The 19,922-nt window shown below is 38.2% G+C and overlaps 1 protein-coding gene across 2 annotated transcripts; it reads right to left on the bottom strand.

Annotated features, from left to right (window-relative positions):
* Window positions 1-8,381: 8,381 nt before the first annotated feature.
* On the bottom strand, window positions 8,382-18,908 carry RB195_000401 (uncharacterized protein; the record flags this gene model as incomplete). Of its 2 annotated transcripts, XM_064196727.1 has the most annotated exons (14): window positions 8,382-8,506; window positions 9,103-9,231; window positions 9,380-9,462; window positions 10,362-10,506; window positions 10,986-11,074; window positions 12,684-12,809; window positions 13,834-13,955; window positions 14,746-14,889; window positions 14,972-15,061; window positions 15,139-15,246; window positions 16,557-16,883; window positions 18,523-18,582; window positions 18,641-18,774; window positions 18,830-18,908. In XM_064196727.1, 14 exons carry the CDS (start codon window positions 18,906-18,908, stop codon window positions 8,382-8,384), a joined length of 1,761 nt encoding a protein of 586 aa, XP_064052607.1. The 2 variants fall into 2 exon arrangements, with proteins under 2 accessions (XP_064052607.1, XP_064052608.1); XM_064196726.1 differs by lacking the exon at window positions 18,830-18,908 and having other exon boundaries at window positions 18,641-18,820.
* Window positions 18,909-19,922: the final 1,014 nt, after the last annotated feature.

The following is a 19,922-nucleotide window of genomic DNA, read 5'->3' as shown; positions in this document are numbered from 1 at the left end:
AAGCGAGTTGAGTGCAGTGTTGAATTAGAATAAAGATCACAAGTCAACCTGACGTAACCAAGTGCATTATTTGCGTTATGCGTATGTTCGATTAAAGTAGGATCGAGTTCCATGTTGACTTGACGAATAACGTATATGGTTTAACGCCCACCAAAAGTTCTGGAAAAGTCATTAGAGTCAGAACTGTGCCCAGGAAGTTGTCTTGTCCACTATAAGCACAAATATAGGCTACAAAATATTTAACTAATAATAACTTTGTTCTTAACTTTGAATGGACGAGTTATATACACATATAAACAGCCAGATAGTGTTCTAATGAGAAAAAAAAAACATAACAGGAACTTTACCCGCTAAAAAATGTTTATTTAATTATTTAACTGAGTGTTTTTATGAAAAAAAACATAAGAAGAACTTTGCCCGCCAAAAAATGTTTATTTTATTGTTTAACTGTTTATTTTATTATTTATTAACTACTTTGTGTTTTTAGCGCCGCAAAAAAGCTGGAAGTGACTGAGACTCGTTTTTCATAACGTGAAATTCTGAAAAAGTGCTTAAATTTATTTAAATTAAAAATTATAATTAAATTTGATTTCAATTTTAAATACTGTGTTTCATGAGTTTTATGGAGTTCCTGCAAACCACACAACATCTCAGCGGTAGCACAGATTGTTCTGGAAGTGGACCGTCAGCATTAAAAAGGAAACGAAGAAAAAAAAGGAAGAAATCCCAAAAAGTTTAGCGAACGAAGCAATTCCTCCATCCACCAATACCAAGGAATGAAATACGCTGAATCCGATGCTCTCATTTCATCATTCGTGTTGGTGCAATGAATTATTTTGTGGAGTAAACGGTTCAGTTTGGGTGCAATGGATCCTTCTGATTTTTGGACTTTACAGAGCCTGTTCCGTATCTCCGTAGTGACGCATGTTTGCCAACTACGTGTCGAACGCTGTCTTTGCGCAATCTCAGCAATGACGGGAAAATGAACGAGTGCAAAAAGTTCCCGATTGGTCCAGACCAAAATTTTCCCTTTAATAGTTGAAATGGGGCGGATGCGGTGGAAAACCTTCTGAAATTCTTTATTTCATAGGGTTCAGGATATTTATGGCGGGTGTGGCGAAGTGGATAAGAGGCGCCGCTGTGACTACACGATCGATTAACGGTTCGAAGCTGCCCTGGTGCCAACCAAGCCTTCCGCACTTCCGAGGTCGAAAAATGGTCATCAGACTTATCTGGGAGAATGAAAACACTGACTTGACACATCGGCTACCCTCCCGCAAGTCATTGCTGGGCTTACGCGTTCGTAAACCAGAAACAACAACAAACAAACAAAAAAGCGTGTGTAGCGCCGTCACTAAAAGTGTTTGTCTGTGACTGCACCGCCACGAAAGACAACCAAGGCTTTCATCCTTTCGAGGTCGATAAATTGGTGCCTGACTTCTGACTGAATGTTAGAAGATAAAACAATGACCTTACACATCAGTCCCCACAAATCACTGTAGGGTTTCATATGCGTTCATAGAACTTGAAACCTTTGTGAATTGTAGTCGGATGAGTACCACTGCAACGATTTTTTTTTTAAATTAAAGTAGTAGTTACCACTGATAAATGAGGTCTTCACTTCTTGTCGGTGTCCTTCAAACGGGTTCCTCGGACTGACAGTACGGACTATCCGAGGACCGCCGCTTCCTAATCTTACCTTGGTTCGATTACTGTTTTTGGCGGTAGCACTGGATGTGGAGTTACTTCAAATACTTAATTACCTTACTCCTTCTCATTATGAGTACATTTATGTTTCTAGTGGTTTTTATCCTAATTTTATATTTTATCCGTTTAGATTAATTGATGATCTACTGATTATACATAATATCAAAGAAGAAAATGTTATTAATACTAGTCACTGGCGTATCAATCCACTTGGGATGCACCAACGTGTTTTACTGCAATGACACCGGAGGGATGAAAGGCTCCGATCGCAGTAGGGCAGTTTCGAACCATCGATCGTATGGCTACAACGGATCTCTAACCGATTAATCCTCACCCGTTACGTTTTTATTTTACATTTATAATTACAACTATGTTTTGTACGCTAAACAATGCAACACGGCAGACTCATTTATTTTTCCTCTTTCTAGATTTAGTCATGGTAATTCCTCCTTCTCTAGTACTTTCAAGACTGCTGTTACATACTGAAACCAAACAATATAATAAAGCTTTTAATTATATAATGATATGATAAGGGTATTTTTATTCACGTTGTTTTCAGGTGCTTAATTAGTAATAAACATATCATTTATAAACCATGTATCCATTCCATGTAAGTATGTATGTTTATATACCATGTATATAAGATGTTAATTTCTAGTCTACCTGTGTGATCACCTATCACATCCACACGTATTGATCCGTCTTCGCTCCTTAGTTCGAATAGTTGGGTGGACGTTGCTTCCTTATTTTTAATCACTACTCCTTACTCGGAGGTGAAATATTCTTCTTTCTAACTTATTCCTTCTTAAGCTTCTATTCTCGACTCTGTCTGGGGCTAGAGAACAAAGATTCAAAGGCATCACCTCACAAATCTGAGGTGGTACAGATTACAGGCGGAGTATTCGTATACGGGATGGGAGACCATGGAGAGGGTGTGATTCCGTCTATTTCTTCCTAATTGCCGTAAAAAAAATGGCCCGGAAGATACGGCTTCAGGCGTTCTGGCGCACTATTTTCTACAAGGAGTTCGTTGGGTGATGCCTTTAAACTACAACTTCTACTCCTTTACTCTTGCCTAATCTATTCTATATAATAAAACAACTTCTATAGGAGCTCTATAAACTTTATAAGGTTGAAGTTGTGAGTAACCAACGGCTTACTTTTTGGCAAGAGGATGCTTTATTGTCTCATGTCAAAGGTGTGTTGTGCTACTTATACTAATAGGGATCGAATGAGTAGAGATGGCTGCGTTATTGTCTGCTCTCACTCGTTTTTAAAGTATCCTTACATGTCTTTATGTTCATTTACGCTTCTTTTCCTTCCTCTCTGCTTTATTATACTCATTGTATTTTTGAACTTCAATAATTTTTTTCTTTAATAGAGCCGGACACGAGGTTGTTATAATCCTTTTATCGTGGATAACGTTTCGGCAATATCGCCTTCTTTAGGGCCTGCACGGGTGAAATCGTAGGGTAACTTAGAACTCTTTTCTTTACAGTCCTCACTTTTTGTTTCTCAAAATGACCTTTCTCACTTAGCTCCTCAAATTTATTAGTTTAGTTTAATATTTTTTAAACGATCTTAAGCACTCCCACCTATATTTCCAGCTTTTATTAACTTGAAACCTTTTAATTTTCCGCTGGAATTTCATCTGAGATCTTCTAACTCTTTACCCAATCTTTCTTAGTTTGCTGTGATCGATTGGTGTTATCGACATCTATCGCTGGTATGTCAAATTTAGATCAAACCATGCGCATTGCACAAGAAAACAATTTACATTTTTGTCACAGGATACCTCGGGCCCTAGGAAGAGAATGGCAGAGCGCTCTCAAGGAATAGAACTGAACTAAAATGAAATGTCAGCAACAGACCTGATCAGTTCTATTGCTGAACGAAACAAAGGAACTGTTATAAGCAAGATGCTGGCAGTAATTTCTGAAAAAGGTTAAACTTATTTTGAATAACAGTTTAAAGCTGGTAAGCACTTGCTGAGCATAGTAACTGGAGGATTTCTTGAGTCACAGAACTCTTCGTCGTTTTTGAAAAGGCTGAAGGACATTGAGGACAGAGTGAACGACATCATACTCGCATTGGACCTAAGCAGTCGGCCGGTCAACTTTTACTGAACTGGTAAACCAAGTCCATCAATTTTTTATTGTTTTTTTATTGCTCACTAATTTACTATTACCATTTATTTTACTGTTATTTACTAACTTTATTCAACACTAATAGTAATAATAATATATTATTATTTTATTTATTATATTTAGGGCGGGTGTAGTGTAGCGGTTAGAGGTTCCGCTTCCTACACGATCGATCGGAGGTTCGAATCCGCCCCAGTCCTTTATCCCTTCGGGATCGATAAATTGGTACCAGAGTTGTCTGGGGGATAAAAACATTGACTTGACACATCGTCTAGCCACCGCAAATCATTGTATAGGCCAGTTACACATTGGTAAACCTCAAACGACTCTGAATTGAAGTGGACGTGGTGGCGCTGGTCCCAAGCGGATTGATTAACGCCAGACACGTTATCCTTTATCCTTATCGAGCAATATCTAATGCATGCCTACCAGGTACTGCTGGTTTTCCTAATGTTTATATTCGCAGAAGAATGACATCCGATAAAAGAAACTGAGAGTAGGAACTGAAACAGGAGGTGCGGCTGATCATAGGCAATAACTGTACGAACTGCACACTTCTCGTTAAAGGATAAAGGATAAAGTTTCTGGCGTTAATCAATCCGCTTGGGAGTACCGTAGTAGTACAAGTCTGGTACCAATTTGTCTACTGCGGAGGGATGAAAGGCTCGGTGAGCACTAGCGCGGATTCGAACCTCCGATCGATCGTGTAGGAAGCGGAACCTTTAACTGCTACACTACACCCACCCCAACCACTTCTTGTTGATATCTACAATTGTGAATTAAATTGCGCAAATGCGCTGACGCTGATCCTAAAAGGTAAAAATCCTCTAACAGCTTTTTATAACTATCATAACGATTGCCAGTCATTTATCAAAATATTTGCTTTGTCGATTTGTTGACTTTTTCATTTCTAATCCTCGCATGCCGTCCTCAATTCACTTTTCTAATTCCACCAGTTCCAGCAATTCTACCTCTGCCTTCAATTTCTGGTTTATAAATCTACTTGAGGACTTTCATTTGAAGTTTTTCATCTGGAGTCTTTGGTTTCCAGTCTACTTATGATCCGGAACTCCAGGATTAAACAACTGAATTATCGAGGTACTTGCCGAATGAGATCTTCGCCCCATAGTCATTCAAATATGGGTGGTCCACTAGCGTGACACAAATTTACATCGTTTTTTCTATCTACATAGTTGTTGTCGTCATCTTCGGGATTTGATCTACATAGCTCTACATAGCTTCGATTTGATCTACATAGCTCAGACTTATTAATAATATTAGTGAGCTATACAGTGCGAGTAAAGGTAAAAAAATTAAATTAATTTCTTTTCTTCGTGTCTAAGTTATGTCTTTAAATCTGCTCTCCTGAATTTAAAAAAAAAACATGCTCAGGGAACGCTAACAAAAACACAACTTTTATTGAACTACGCCAACATTGCGATCGGGAGCAAGAAAAAAAAAAAGAAAGAAAACGAAAGAGTGGCAAACCAGTTTTATTAGTGGAAAAATAAGAAATTTCCAGAAGCAAGTAACCGAAAAATCCCAGTTTCTCCTAACAAAACGCTGGATTCACTAGCGATTGTTAATCCCTGTAGCGAGTAAACGATGGCTGTAGTTTCTTGGGTAATGAAGCGTTGAGGGTGTTCATTATAGGTTCAATCCGACTGAGATGTTGTGTAAATAAAGTCCCTTTATTTTATTCTACTTTTTCCTTTTTTTAATTTAGAGACAACACTCAATTATCTTCATTTCAATGGTTTTCAAAAGCGCTGATTCGGTAGAAAAAAAAATCAAAGTAGATAATAAGGAAAGGCAGCAATTAGGATTTAACGGAAACGGGTCGGGAGATAGTGGCTTTCTGAAGAAAAAACGAAAAAACAACAACTTCCTTACATCCTATATGCCGCTGTGAGTTAAAAAAAATTCCAGGCTCTGGCGACAGTGGCTTTCTGGAGAAAAACTTTTTTACATTCTAAATGCCGCTGTGCAGTGAATCACATGTTTACTATGAGCTTCAACCGTTAAAGTTGGTTCAGATAGTCTAGGAGTAACACAATCCCTGAAATCTGTGAATAATCCATAAAAGCGATGATGCACTGTTCTCGATCGAATCGATCATCCACTGTATGATCACTCACATTCGCGTACAAGTTTGAAATATCGATTGATGTCGACAAATCTACCAGTGATACAGCGAATGATTGATGATGATAATCGATTGAATATGTTTGTATGGTACTATCTCCTGTATCTTTTACCTTCATGCAGTTTAGGTTCACGCTTTATCATAGGCTTGATCTAGTCATATACTACCGTAATCAAAAAGTAGTAAGATTTTTTAGGTTAAAACTCTCGAATTTATCCAAATACTGGTTGGCACAACCTTTATTGACATTTATGTCAAATTTCATGACAGCAGCATCATTTGCTAATGAGTTACGCTTGTTGAGGTTTGCCTCCCAAGGTTCATTCTTCGATGCGCCATCTCACACAGCTTTGGTTGTTCGTGACTTTCTTTTAATCAAAAATTTCACTCAAACCATCCTGCAAACGCCGTATTAACCTGATTTGGCTCCGTCTGACTTTTGGGTGTTCTCGAAACTCAGAAAAACTACTTAGTGATTATTGTTTTTCTCCAGTTGACAGAACAAAAACGATGAAATTGATAAAAACAGCGTCGAAGAACGCGTTCAAGGCAATTCTGGAATTCGAGAATAACAAATGTTTCGAAGATCGGAGCAATCGTTGGTGTAAGTGCATTGCTACCGAAGGGGAGTATTTTGAAGGAAATGGATTAAATTTTGAAAAATATTATACCGTTTTTGTTTTATTGAAAAGTCCTACTACTTTTTGATCACAGTAGTATAAGAAGATCTGTGGATAATCAGATGGGGAGAAGCTCGAGGTTTTCTAGCTCGGCTCATCAGAAACTTATTGTAACTATTCAAGTATAGAGTAATTATAATCTGAACTGGTGCTTTGAGAAGTAAAGAAAATCCCGAGTGGAATCCTGGCCACCCTAGCCCCTCACTAAGGTTGATAACAACTAGGGAAAACGACTTTTCATAGACTTTTCCCCCTTATCCATTAGTATCGTATCGACAAGCATTCCACCCTCCCCCGTCCCTTCCGTTTCGCCCCTCGTTCCGTGTTTTCTCCCTGCATACGTTGGTGGAATAGTCATCCGGTTGAGAATGCACGGGGGGAAAATCCGGACCGCGGGCGCACCTATGCTTCGTTTACCCAAGATTTTCGCAAGCGCACAGAATTTCTTCTTCCGTGGTGGCAAAACACGATCATGCTCGGACAACTAGTTTTGAGCATGGGAACCGCTGTGCTGTCTGTGAACTTGTGAACGGGCCGACGGCTCACTCGCGTACGTGCTGCTTGCGTTTAGTGAATGTGCACCCAATAAGAAGTGCAAGCGAAGTGGCTGCACTCTTTATGCAACCACTTAATTTATAACTGGTTTCACTGTAGGAATGAATGGGAAAAATGTGCACTGGAAAATTTTGAAGTACGCAGTCACAGAGACTGGAAGTATACCTGGAAAATCACCACCAGGAGCATGTGACGTATGGGACCTCAGCCTTGGAGATTTTTTTAGCATGTAATTTTTGTAGTGACGGATTTTTTTAGGAACGAAGTATAATACTGTGACATTAAAGCTCTTAAGGGTTTTTTTTTCAATTTTTGTGTGGAGCGGTTCGAACCCACGTGAAGATTCTCTATGAACAAATCAATATGTTTATCAATCAATATGGTTATATTCTAAGTTTATCGTGGACGAATACGAGGAAAGAAGCTGTGAAAGTTGGGAAGAGCTGTAGAAGGTTAAAAATAACGGCGAAAGAATATAGGTTGGTATTCATTTGCATTTGAATTTGGTAATTTTAGATTTATTTTCGAAAAACAGTCGTCGTTGGGTTTCTCAAATAAAGTAAAAAAAAGTAGAAAGAGAGTACAGAGGGTACGCTTAAATTTCAGTCCTTTTTCTTGAAAATTTTTGAAAGTCATCGATTTGTCCCTCGATTATGCAAAAAAGTAGAAAAGTAGTACAGAGGAAACGCTTGAATTTCTTTCCTTTCCTTTTTCTTGAATCTATCGAAACTCATCGATGGATCCTTTAATTAGAGGAAAACGTAGAAAAAGAGTATAGAAGAAACAGTTGAATTTTTTGCACCATTCTTTTTACGTGGATGTTGGCCCATCCCCTTGTTTTAACCTTACTTTCTATGGTAAATTATTTTAAATATTTGTAAATTATTTAAATTTTCTGTTACGAAGCAAGAAGAAGTGGTTTTGTGCTCAGACAAAACCCTGAACACTCTAAAAGTTCTACGCAAGGATGTATAACACAAAAAACAGTAATGTGAGTAATTTTATTAGTAAAAAAAATAGATACAGTGCACCTCTGTATGATACAAACAACATTTTCATGAAAGCCCGTGTGGGAAAATTGGCAGTGGAGCCAGAATGAGAATGAGCAAACTACTACTGAAAGTTTCACCTAGATGCTTTCAGTCAGTTCTAGTAAAAATAGTTGCTTGCCCTGTCGTCAAGAGTATGTGCAGCTGGAAGGTCGAGACTCACTGGTGGCACTGTTGAGTAAGGTCGTTCGATTACCGACACTGGACCGACACCATATACGGACGCTGAATGGTTAGAAAGAATTTCTGCCAGTACTAGCATCAATTAAAGGCTTCACTCCACGAATCTGAGGTGGTACGGATTTCAGGTGAAGTATTCGTATACGGGATGGGAGACTATGGAGAAGGGGGTGATTCCGTCCATTTCTTCCTAATTGCCGTAAAAAAACGGCCCGGAAGATACGGCTCCAGGCGTTCTGGCGCACTATTTTCTACAAGGAGTTCGACTGGAGCGCGCCAGCCTTGTGCGGCGCCGCATCTTCCACGCCGTTTTTTTACGGCAATTGGGAAGAAATAGACGGAATCACCCCCCTCTCCGTAGTCTCCCATCCCTGATGCATCAGATTTCAGATGGAGTATTCACTCAGATTCGTGGAGTGAGGCCTTTGAATAACATTTTTTCACACATACCTAACAATAATCAAGTCACTTTAGTTTCATATCATTAAAAATTTCTTTTAAATCTCTTTCTTTTTCGTTCTGTTTTTTATTGTTTTGTTTTGTGTGTGTGTGTTTTTTAATTTTTCATTTTCAACCTCCGAAGCACAGTGAAGGTAGTTGTGGAATTTTTATGTTAGGAATTGTTTATAGGAATCATTTACCTGCCGATGACATCATTCGCGCATCATCCTCGATTTCCTGATCCTTTTGCTTTTTTCTACGATGGCTCATACCGTATCGAACCATTGCAAGTAAACAAATCGATATAAGAAGTATTGTCATGATGATCGCTGTAAGATTTACATGTAGAAAATATTTGAAACGATGATGATCGTGCTCGATCAAAAATGTGTTTGCACTAGCATCCTGGCCCGGAAAAGAACCGGTCCAATTATTGATTCCAGATCTAACTCTCCCTCATTCTATGCATCACCTCACCGAGTATAATCCATCCAACCAATGATAAGGCTTTCCCGGTAAGAGGTTGTGGTTCTTCGTTCTCCATGCAGAAATCGACGGCTCTACAAAAAATAAAACAATTTTATGATGTCATTGCGTGAACGTAAAGTTAAGTGTTTGGCGTTAATCAATCCGCTTGGGATTCGCCAACGCGTTCACTTCAATCCAGAATCGTTTGAGGTTTTCGAGCGCGTGTCTAGCCCATACAATGACTTGCAGGGGTCAGCCAAATGTACGAAGTCAGTGTTTGTATTGCCCTGGACAGGTCTGGTACCAATTTCACGACCCCGGAGGGATGAAAAGCCTGGTTGGCACTAGGGCGGTCGCGAACCATCGATCAATCGCGCAGTCACAGCAGAACCTCTTACCGACTGCGCTACACCCGTTTCGTCATTGCATGATGTAAGAATACAAAATCTCTCAAGAAAAGGTTAGAACAACGTTACGGATACTCTGAGATCTCTGAGTTCATGAACGACTGGAGCGTGACCTCGCCGAGGTATGTCTGCCGGCATATCCGCTGGGCACTTTATGTCCCGGAGGCAGTCGTGGAGAATCCGCCGGGACCTTCTTTACCGTTCCCCATTTCTCGACGCTAATTCATGAGCTGGTGGGTTCATAGTCTAACTGTGCATACAAAAAGTTGTCGATCACTGTGATCCCTTGATTTTTCTTCAGTTGCTGCTTGATGTCAAAATTAAGGCAACTTTTCCCTCAGTGTTTTGACTTCTAATATTTCTGACATACATATGACTACATTTAAGAAAAAATATGAAACATTTTTTTTTAGGAAAAAAGGAAAGACGTGCCAGATTTTGTAGAACCAAATACTAGAGAACTATAACTACATGGAGAACTAGAAAATTAGGTGCCCAGAGAAAAGATTTACAGGGAAGAAATCCCTTGAAGTGCTACTTAAGCATTAAAAGATCTTTCTTCTAAACAAACTAAGCGGACATACCGTAGTGGAGTTCCTTCAGGCGGGCATCCATTCGGTGACGCAGCGCAAACGGCAAGACAACCCGGTTTCTCGATGTCGATGTCGAGATTATCACGAAGCATTTGTCGGAACCAGAGCAGGTCATTGTTGCAGAACCATGGGTTTCCTGAAATGAAGCACTGTGGCTCTTTGAATCACACAGAGATACAGAGATGGGATATGCACCATGTATAGAATTACTGTAATGTTTTACAGTGTCACTATTTTAAAGAAGATGAAGCAAGACTTAGCAAATGAGGTGAACACCAGCCGATTTGTAATTATTTGTAATTAATTATTAATGTAATTATTAAATCATTTGAGTTCCCCTATCTTCTGAATGTTTTTTGTAAGATGTGATGAGGCGTTTGAGAGGATAAATCACTGATGTCCTTACTTTTTCAGGCTGTGAGAAAGGCGGAATGTTAGCTGTTTTTGAAAAAAAAAAGAAATATTCTTTCGTTTACGTTTAGATCAATGACCTCACATTCAAAAGAAGAAGGCCGAGAATTCTCACGGTTAAGTTTTCACGTAACAGTACGGGAATCTCGTGAGTTTCTCACGGAAATAGAACTACTTCCCTTCTTTGATATAATATTGACTCACCGCAGCAATAGATGACACGTCGATCATTTGGACGAGGAAGGAAGGAGTTCATGAACACATTTTCCGGCAACGTTTGAAGTTGATTGTAACTGGAAGGAGGAAAATGATCAAATTTCTGGATTTTTTCTCTCCTCTTATAAAAATCATCTCTGCCATCTTATAAAAATAAACATTTCACTCCTTAATGGATATTTTCAAGCAGTAGTATTTGTGTGTACTGTAAAAAAATAATATATAGGTGATGCGGAAAACATCCATGAAACATTATGGAATCATTCATATATACAGAAATTCAATTAAAAAAAAACCTTGGGAAAAATGTAGTTATGGGAAGGGGAGGGAGCACTAAACTCTCCCCTTATTTCTGGAATCTCTATATTCCTTTTTCTTCTTTTCTTCTTCTTTTTCTCCCTTTTCCTTTTTCTTCTTTCCTTTTTTCTTTTCTTCTTTGTTTCGTTTTTTTCCTCCTTCTCAGCTTGCGTGTCACAGATCCTCTAAGACTAGTGCTTAGTTCTTAGGGCCCTGAGCGATTTAGTAAGCCACTTCCAGAAATAGGGGCGGGAGGGTTGATTGCCCTTACCCCACTCCCAAACTACACTTCACCTATAAAACTTTACTAAAATAATTCGGATTACTAATTTAGGCCAAGCATAATAAATCATAAACGCATATTCCATGAAAAAAATAAAACATCCAGAAAAAAAGCATATTATTACAATGTAGCACAGATTGTGTTTTGTACATCATTGCTATTTGACGACTATTTGACGAAATACAAATGAGTTCACAAGTTTCTTCACATCCGAGCGAAAGCAAGCAGCGAGTATAAACGCTCCCGACAGAAATAGTAAATTTTGCACGATTGATAACGTTCGATGTTAGCGTTTCCGCTTCGAAACCGCACATTTGCTCCTTTTTTTTTGGTTTCCCGCGCGGAGAAACACCTCGTCATTTCAGTCAAAGCAGTCCGGCCACTTCAGCACGGATGCTTCGCCCTCAGGTTCCACCCTCCACTAAATCGTTCAGCAAACACAACGAAATTTATGAAGATAACCGAAAGAATGTGGTTTTCTAACGGAGGGACACAATTTTGTGAGTAATTACCTATGAATTCACGGTTTTCAACGAATATATTTCATCCGTATTTTGTCCAGGATTTTGTCCAGGATACATACTCTGCGCCATTCTGACGTACCCATTCTAATGTTAGAGTGAACAGGGGCACAGTGAGAGGAATAACGGCACACCATGCCATCTGACAAGATGATTTTTTTGCATTTTTTCTGTTTTCTTGTTATGCCAACGAGGTTTAGGTGAAACTTTTTTTATTGGCCTGACGTTTCGACAAATTTTCCTATTTTTCTTTATTATTCTATCTTATTCTTTATTTATTTTCCTCCACTTTTTTCTTCTTTTTTTGAGATGTATCGTCAGAGGCTGACCTTACCCCTTGATTAAAATGTAATAAACATTAATATGAATAATATTATTATGTAATATTATAATATGAATATAAATCTACTATACACACGAACCATTGACACAGATACAGAAAGACACAGTGTACAGAAAAAAATTCCAATTTGCTGCCTAAAAGGGGCAAAATCCTAGTGAGGTCTGTTTTTTTCTTTGCTTTTATTTTTATGGCACCTCTATGGGTGTTTACAAATACTAAATAAGTAAATAAATAAGTCGTACCTGATATCTAAATGGCTTAGAGATGGAAGGTTGGCGAAACCAAGCGGTTGAACATTCTCAATGCGGTTCCCCTGCACATCGATCGAATAGAGATCATTGAGTCCCTCGAAGAAATCGGCTCGAATTCTGGAACATATGAATTACCTACTGATCAACACATTTTTTAAATTTTTTTTGAAATTTGTCTCATTTTAAATTATTATTAGTTAATTCTGCAGAACAATTATAAGTCAGCACATTTTCAAAAGTTTTCTTTTTTTTTTGTAAATTTGTCTCATTGTAAATTATTCCTAACTAAATCTGCAGAATAATTATATAGTCAGCAAATTTTTGAGAGTTTTTTTTTTGTAAATTAGTCTCACTATAAAATATTAGTAAGTAATTTTGCAAGCGAATTATTACTTTAATTTTAATTTGGCGTATTTTTCTACAGTTTTTTTTCTGGAAATTTGTTCTCCGTACTTGCTGGTCCTCGAAAAAGGACTATGGAGGAAGGTGAACAATTTTTCAATGGTGTATTTACGCTCTATAAAGTTTACATAGCGCTTTACAATGAGTCGGCAACAATGTTCACCGTGAAATCACAAACGTGACTTCACGGTGTTCCGTCTGGATGCGCATGAAGGGTAACATGAGGTTCATCTCAGTTAAATTACTTTAAAAAGTGAAAAACTGATCTAGGATACTAGATTACAGTACCAGAACTTCTAGAACTTCTGAGCACAGTGCTACAGTCATACGCATGGGGTAAATGCCGATTGGAACGCATTTCTGAGCTTTCACGAGAAAAAAACGCGCTGATCCAGAAGCGTTTCTGTTTTTTTTTTTTGCCACATAGTGACACATAGTGCGCCTGGACTAGTAATCGATTATCGATTTTCGTCCCGCAGATTTCCGTGAGCTGCTTGTTGTTGTCGCGTGCCGATTGAGGATGGGTGTGCGTTATTATTTGCAGTTTGCGCGGATTCGCGGACCACACCTAGAGACGATCGTACAGACCGCTGTGTAGAGTAAATAATGGCTGCTCGGGTGTGGGCAGCAGCAGAAGCAGCAGCGGCCGGCTCAAAACATCTGGGAAACTAAGTGTTGAAATAACGAGGAACGGAGGAAAAAAAAGTAGGTGGAGGCAGCGAGAGGACAATTAACGTACTGTGAGAGGCGATTCTTATTCAGGACAATAGCTTGGATTTGTGGAGTTCGTTGGAACGCGCCTCGTTCGATCGTATCGATGGCTGCCTCGGACATCTCCAGTCGAATCAGATGCGGAATATGCTGGAATGGGAATTGGATATGGTAAACTACTGATCAATTATCATCCCTTAAAGGGGAAAAATCAAATAAAATAATAAATAGGTAAATAGAAGAATAGAAAAATAATAAAATAGATGAATAGAACAGAAAAATCACATTATCATTCATCCTTTAAAATATGTTAAAAATAAAAGAGAGCAAAACACTAAAAGATAAAATCAAATTTGACCAAAACAGAGGATCCAAAATAATTTTTCCTGGTTTGCTATCAGTAGAAAATAAATGCTCAGAGAAAATCTCATGAACTTAGGAAATAACTTCACTAAATTGCAAGTAAAAAAAAACTGAGCAGACTTAGGCACTCTATTGAATCTCAAACTATTTAAATTCCTTCTTCTCTCAATTTTTACGGTTGATCAAAAATTGGAGAACGTTAGTTCTATTTCTCATTGGATTTATAGCTCCCATAGAATTGAAACCAAAAAAAAAAGGAAATTTTTCAGGAATGTGAATTGTGAAGGTCCCATAACGATAGCTGTCGCTAATGATGCGTTTTTGATAGGTACAAGTGGGAAAATACATTTTCGTCAAAATAGAAAAATATGTTCTCAACGACTCATTGAAAAAATAAAAAGATGGGGTCGATTAATTGAAAATGAACTATATAAAATAGCATTGGATGGGAAAAATTAAGGTTTCTCAATTTCCTTAAGAATTCTTTCTTTAATTTCTTAAGAAAATTAAGCATTTCCGAATGTTTCACGGGAAAACTGCTTGAAAATACAATCCGGAAAAAATCCCGAACACTTACCATAAAAGCATTGTTAGGAATGACAGATATTGGTGTCTCCCCGATTCCAAGTGTTCTTAGCTGTGTGATGTATCGGAACATTTCTGGAGCCCATGACGGGAATTTGTTACCCGTCAGATACAAGTATTGTAAATTCGGTACACCCTTGAAAAGAAGAACAAAAATTGAGATTTATTGACTATCTTTTTAAATATAAGTGAGTTTGGGAAAAAAAAAACTCGCTCACTTGAAACGCTTGAGGAGGAATTACGGTTATTCCATTGAATTCAAGCGAAAGAGAAGTTAGATTCGGGAAATCCAGTGCACCAACTGGAACCTAAACATAAAAAGTCTAAAAATTGGCGAAATTTTACGGGGAAAATTGGTATCCAAAAAAAAATCATGCAAACACACCTCATTGATATTGTTTAAGCCAAGATTGAGATTCGTTAACGTGCCACGTTGATTAACCAAAGCCGCTGACGGAATAGCAGTCAATGCGTTCGTCTCCAAAGAAAGCTCCTAAACAAACAATTTGTTTATTTCGTTGAGTACAAAATACAATACAAAAAAAAAACTGTAAACACTTCTAATCGGGATCTCAGAAGGTATTAGCAAAGTGAAGGATACAGTTTCTGGCGTTGATCAATCCGCTTGGGATGCGCCACCTGGTCTTCCTTGTTTGAGGTTTACGTAGGCGTATCTGGCCTATACAGTGGCTCGCGATGGCTAGCCGATGTATCAAATCAGTGTTTTTATCCTTTCAGAAAAGTCTGGTACCAATTTATCGACCGCAGAGTTACGAAGGGCTTGGTTGGCACTAGGGCGGATTCGAACCTCGGTCGTTCAGACACAATGGGACCTCTTACCAGCTGCATTACCCTTGTCAGGTATGAGTAGTATAGAAAGTACTCATTAGAACCATTGGCGCCTGCTTCGACTGAATTTTTATAGGCCCTTGTGATTGTTGAGGGGAGGATGAGTCCTGGATGACAGCCATCCAGGTCACCCTTCCCCTACCTACTCCCCCAGGGAGAAATTCCCTTCTTGAAGTGCGCAATGGAAGATTCCGAAATCCTTTCCGATTTCCTCATCTGGCTCACAAATTACCTCAACCATTCTGTTTCTTTTGACTACCTCTTTTAAAAAGTAGAAGTCTTTTTACTTTACCCTCACGCACTTATTTTTCTCTATACGGTAAGGGTGAGACGACCTAATAAGCTTGACTGGAAATTATTAATTATTGCGATTATTAATTGGGATTTTCTAGAACCTCCTCCTTCTGCTTTTCTGGAATAAAACATCCCCTTAGAGGGTGTCAGGTCTCAGAGAAAGCTGAACTGGAATGGGGAATAAAAATTAGCCTTCAAAGTCAGGAAATCACGAAATCTTTCCTTTCTCTTAAGAAATAATATTTTTTTTTTATTATCTTTTTTACCTATCTTATCTTTCATCAGATCATTATCAATTGTCCTTTATCTTTTTAGCCTCCTATATACCTCAAAAGGATTTCATGGATGCTTTGGAGATTGGAAAAAGCTGCTATTCCTCGTAAGGATTTCCTTAATATTGATCAGTACAGTTACGTACCGCTCGTCCTCTCCGAACACAGAGAGAGAGAGTTTAAACAAGCAGAACGGTGGTCGGTGAAGGAAAATTAGTCTCTTCGGGATCTTTCATTGTTGACACAGCTGGAGGACAGCAGTACGAATCGTGGATGCGTGGTGTACGGGAGCAGCAACAGCAAAAATACCACCACACTTCGATAGTATGGTCCCAAACGTTTATGAGAACCACCACCGCCAAGGAAAATGTGTGGATTTTTCACAAACCTGCAGTAGTCGAAGAGGACGAAACACTGCTGTATCAGTAAGCGATTGATCCGTGAGTCGATTTCCTGCCAAGGAAAGCTTAATCAGCAAATCCTTGCTTTCATAACCGGCAAACGCATTCGATGCCAACGTATTGATACGATTCCGATTCAAATAGAGTTTCCTGAGATTTCGTAGCCGAGTTAGCCCTGTTTGTGGTATTTGACCAAGATTGTTGTCGTTCAGATCAAGTTCGACCAACGAATCGATCAGCGGCCCATTGAACGCTTGATCATCGATTGATTGTAGTGTGTTACGGTTCAGTACTAGTCGTAGGATTGTGAAGCCCTGAAAAAAATTAGATTTATCAGGTAAGGTAGCGGTTCTCAGAGTACTGTATACAGTTTAGTTTTGTAAACCAATGGTGCCACGTAGCACCTAATGATCTCGCACATTCCTACTTCTTTTTTTGCCACCACATGATGACGAAATTAAGATATTCAAATTAATTAAAATTAAATAAAAATGTCCCCCAAATATGGAAGAAACTGAGATGCTGAAATCATAATTTTAAGATTATCACTACAGAAACTTGTTTTAGTTCATGAGCTTACACAGACGCTATTTCTTAGGATAACAGAGAAGAAATGCAGATTTTCTGTCCCGTTTTTTTTTTCAATTCAACACTATATTCTATTTATCTTTTATCCTTTCTTAATTTATATTATATATTTAGTTTTTTATATTATATATTTAATTTCTATGCTTTAATACCATTTTGTAACAATAAAATAAAATCCTTGTACGAAGTACTTTACATTGTTGGAAAGCAAATTTAATATTCTTTCTTAAGATTAGAAAAAAATCGATTCGGGTAGCTTATTCTAAAATACAAAGGAATAAGAGCGTTTGCTTTTTTTCTTACATTTTGCATTTTACTAAAAAAAACTCTTTTTGCGACATAATAATCTATTCCACATTTTCAAAATCAAAAACTTTGTTGTTGTTTGTTTGTCTCACAAAATCAAAATATGTACCGCTTAACTTGCTTTGAATAAATAAAATCGCAGCTATAATGAATATAATAATAAAATAATATATATAATAATGTTGCTCTGTGATATTAGGTGTGATGTCAAGAACATTTTCCCACCTTAGCGCACTATGAACAATTTCCAGGATCGAATTGAAAATTGGAAAATGCTGTAATTTTCATTCTCATTAGAATTAAATTGCAGTCATAAGGAAATCCACAAAATTTTCGTCGTGTTCCGTCATCGAAACACCTTTAAAGTGCTACAGTCTCGTGTGTTCGCCGCGTTTGTTCAACGGATAGGAAAAACCGAGACTCGGAGACGCCAAAGTTGTTACATTTTTTTGATCAAGGGACCCAATCCACTAAGGATGGGCCAATAAAGACTTTATCTTGAAACGATCGGACCAATTAGAAGGAAATATCAACAAAAATTCCCCCTGTTAATGCATTACAATGTACTACACACAATAAATAGATTAAGAGAACTGGAAAGTTGACAGTCAACAGAATCAGCGTTCAGCGGCGTTACGAATGTTTGTTTGGACTTAAGCTAGAAAGGTGAACAAGAAAAAAATCTGGAATTCCAAAGACTCCCGAGATTTCTGGCTGGAATTTTCAGCAGGGAATACGAGATTTATGCGATGGCGGGAAAAGAAATTTCTAGTAAACTGTTGATTTTGTTTTCGGATAATGAGGCAACTTAGTAATTAGCTGCAGCAATTGATTTCTGATTTAGGATCGGAAATAATTGATTTAGAAAAAAAAACAGGCTGCTGAATTTCAGGTATTAAGTACAAGGCTACTAGATTGAGATATTTTAGGTATCTTAATATTATGTTTAGATAATTTATTTTTCCAAAAACTTTTTTATACTTAACGTCGTCACTTAATATTTTCATTCTAAGTAGAAAAAAAATACTACATGGAAACACAATTGTCTGGATAAATTACCACGAATGCGTTAGCCGGAATGTTTGGAATTGCAGTGTCGAGAATCGTAAGAGAATCAATCTGAAAAGGAATAGGGAATAAAAATAAACAATGAATAAACAATACGTAGGCAACTAACAGAGATATCCCTAGCCGGCTGGATAGCCTGTAGAGCATTGCTTAAACTTCCTGCGTTCTCACAAATAATAGCTACAGGCTCATAGATCGACGGTGCACACCTACATGGTCCGCTAATCGCTGGACATTGTGCTGCTACAAATGTCGTCGACGCAAGTGACGCAAGTAGGACAAGGAACATCGCGCGCACCTGTCGCAGCATCGTGCGCTAGTGCTCGGTCGGACGGGAGGAGGCGGTCCGAGTCCGATGCGAAAGCAGGCAGCAGCATGTCAGCCGCCGCCCGGCATTTCTCTGGAACCGGACCACACCGGAAGAACAACGATTAGACGTCAAAAGACGCACAGATTAAAAGACTGTGTTTTACGCTCTTCGAAACACATGACCAGCATCCGCCAAAGCATCCGTCTAGATTTAGGAAAATTTTTTTTTAAAAAATTAGAGAAATTGTCTGTTACATCAGAACTAAAAGATACACTTTATAAAGAATAAAACGACGAAATGTTCGGCGTTAATCAATCCGCTTGGGACCGCGCCCCCACGTCCGCTTCAATTCAGAATCGTTTGAGGTTTACGAACGTGTAACTGGCCCATACAATGACCTGCGGGGGCTAGCCGATGTCTCAAGTCAGTGTTTTTATCCTCCCAGATAAGGCTGACACTGATTTATTATATTTTACCATAATTTTTTTTATATATTTTTCTACTTTATTATGTTTTTATTGAATTTTCACAATATTATATTTTGTCAATCCAACATCGGAAGGATCGAGTGATTGGTTGGCACCAACGCGGGATCGAACTTCCGACCGATCATGCAGACACAGCTAAACCTCTTACCGACTGCGCTACATCCACCCTATACAGTTAATATTCCTTCTAAAAAATATATAAGAAGTATGCCTAATGTTTTTTTTAGGATAACCTTGAACATATTAGGGTGAAAAGCTTTGAACGAGGACTTAACACAAGATCTTAGCGTTTTTGCGGGCTTGTTCTCTAAAGATATTATGAGTTTATCTCTTTATTTGTTTATTTATTTATTTATCCTTGCAAATTGTTCTCTGTTCGCTCTTCGACGTTCGATGCAGCCCTTAACTCAGTCGGTAACAAAGCGATTACATAGATTCACTCACAAAGATGATCCGCGACGCACTTCATCTGCTACAACACACCGTAATCGCCTACATATGTCTGAATTTTTCATGGGAAAAGGAAAAAAAGTTTATTTGATTAGTTTAAACTTCTTGAACTGTTTATTTACCATGATCTACTGGATACTAAT

The sequence above is a fragment of the Necator americanus genome, chromosome IV (assembly GCF_031761385.1).
Source record: "Necator americanus strain Aroian chromosome IV, whole genome shotgun sequence".
NCBI lineage: Eukaryota > Metazoa > Nematoda > Chromadorea > Rhabditida > Ancylostomatidae > Necator > Necator americanus.
The sequence above is the reverse complement of the archived record's forward strand: the minus strand, read 5'-3'. Positions and strand labels throughout refer to the sequence as shown.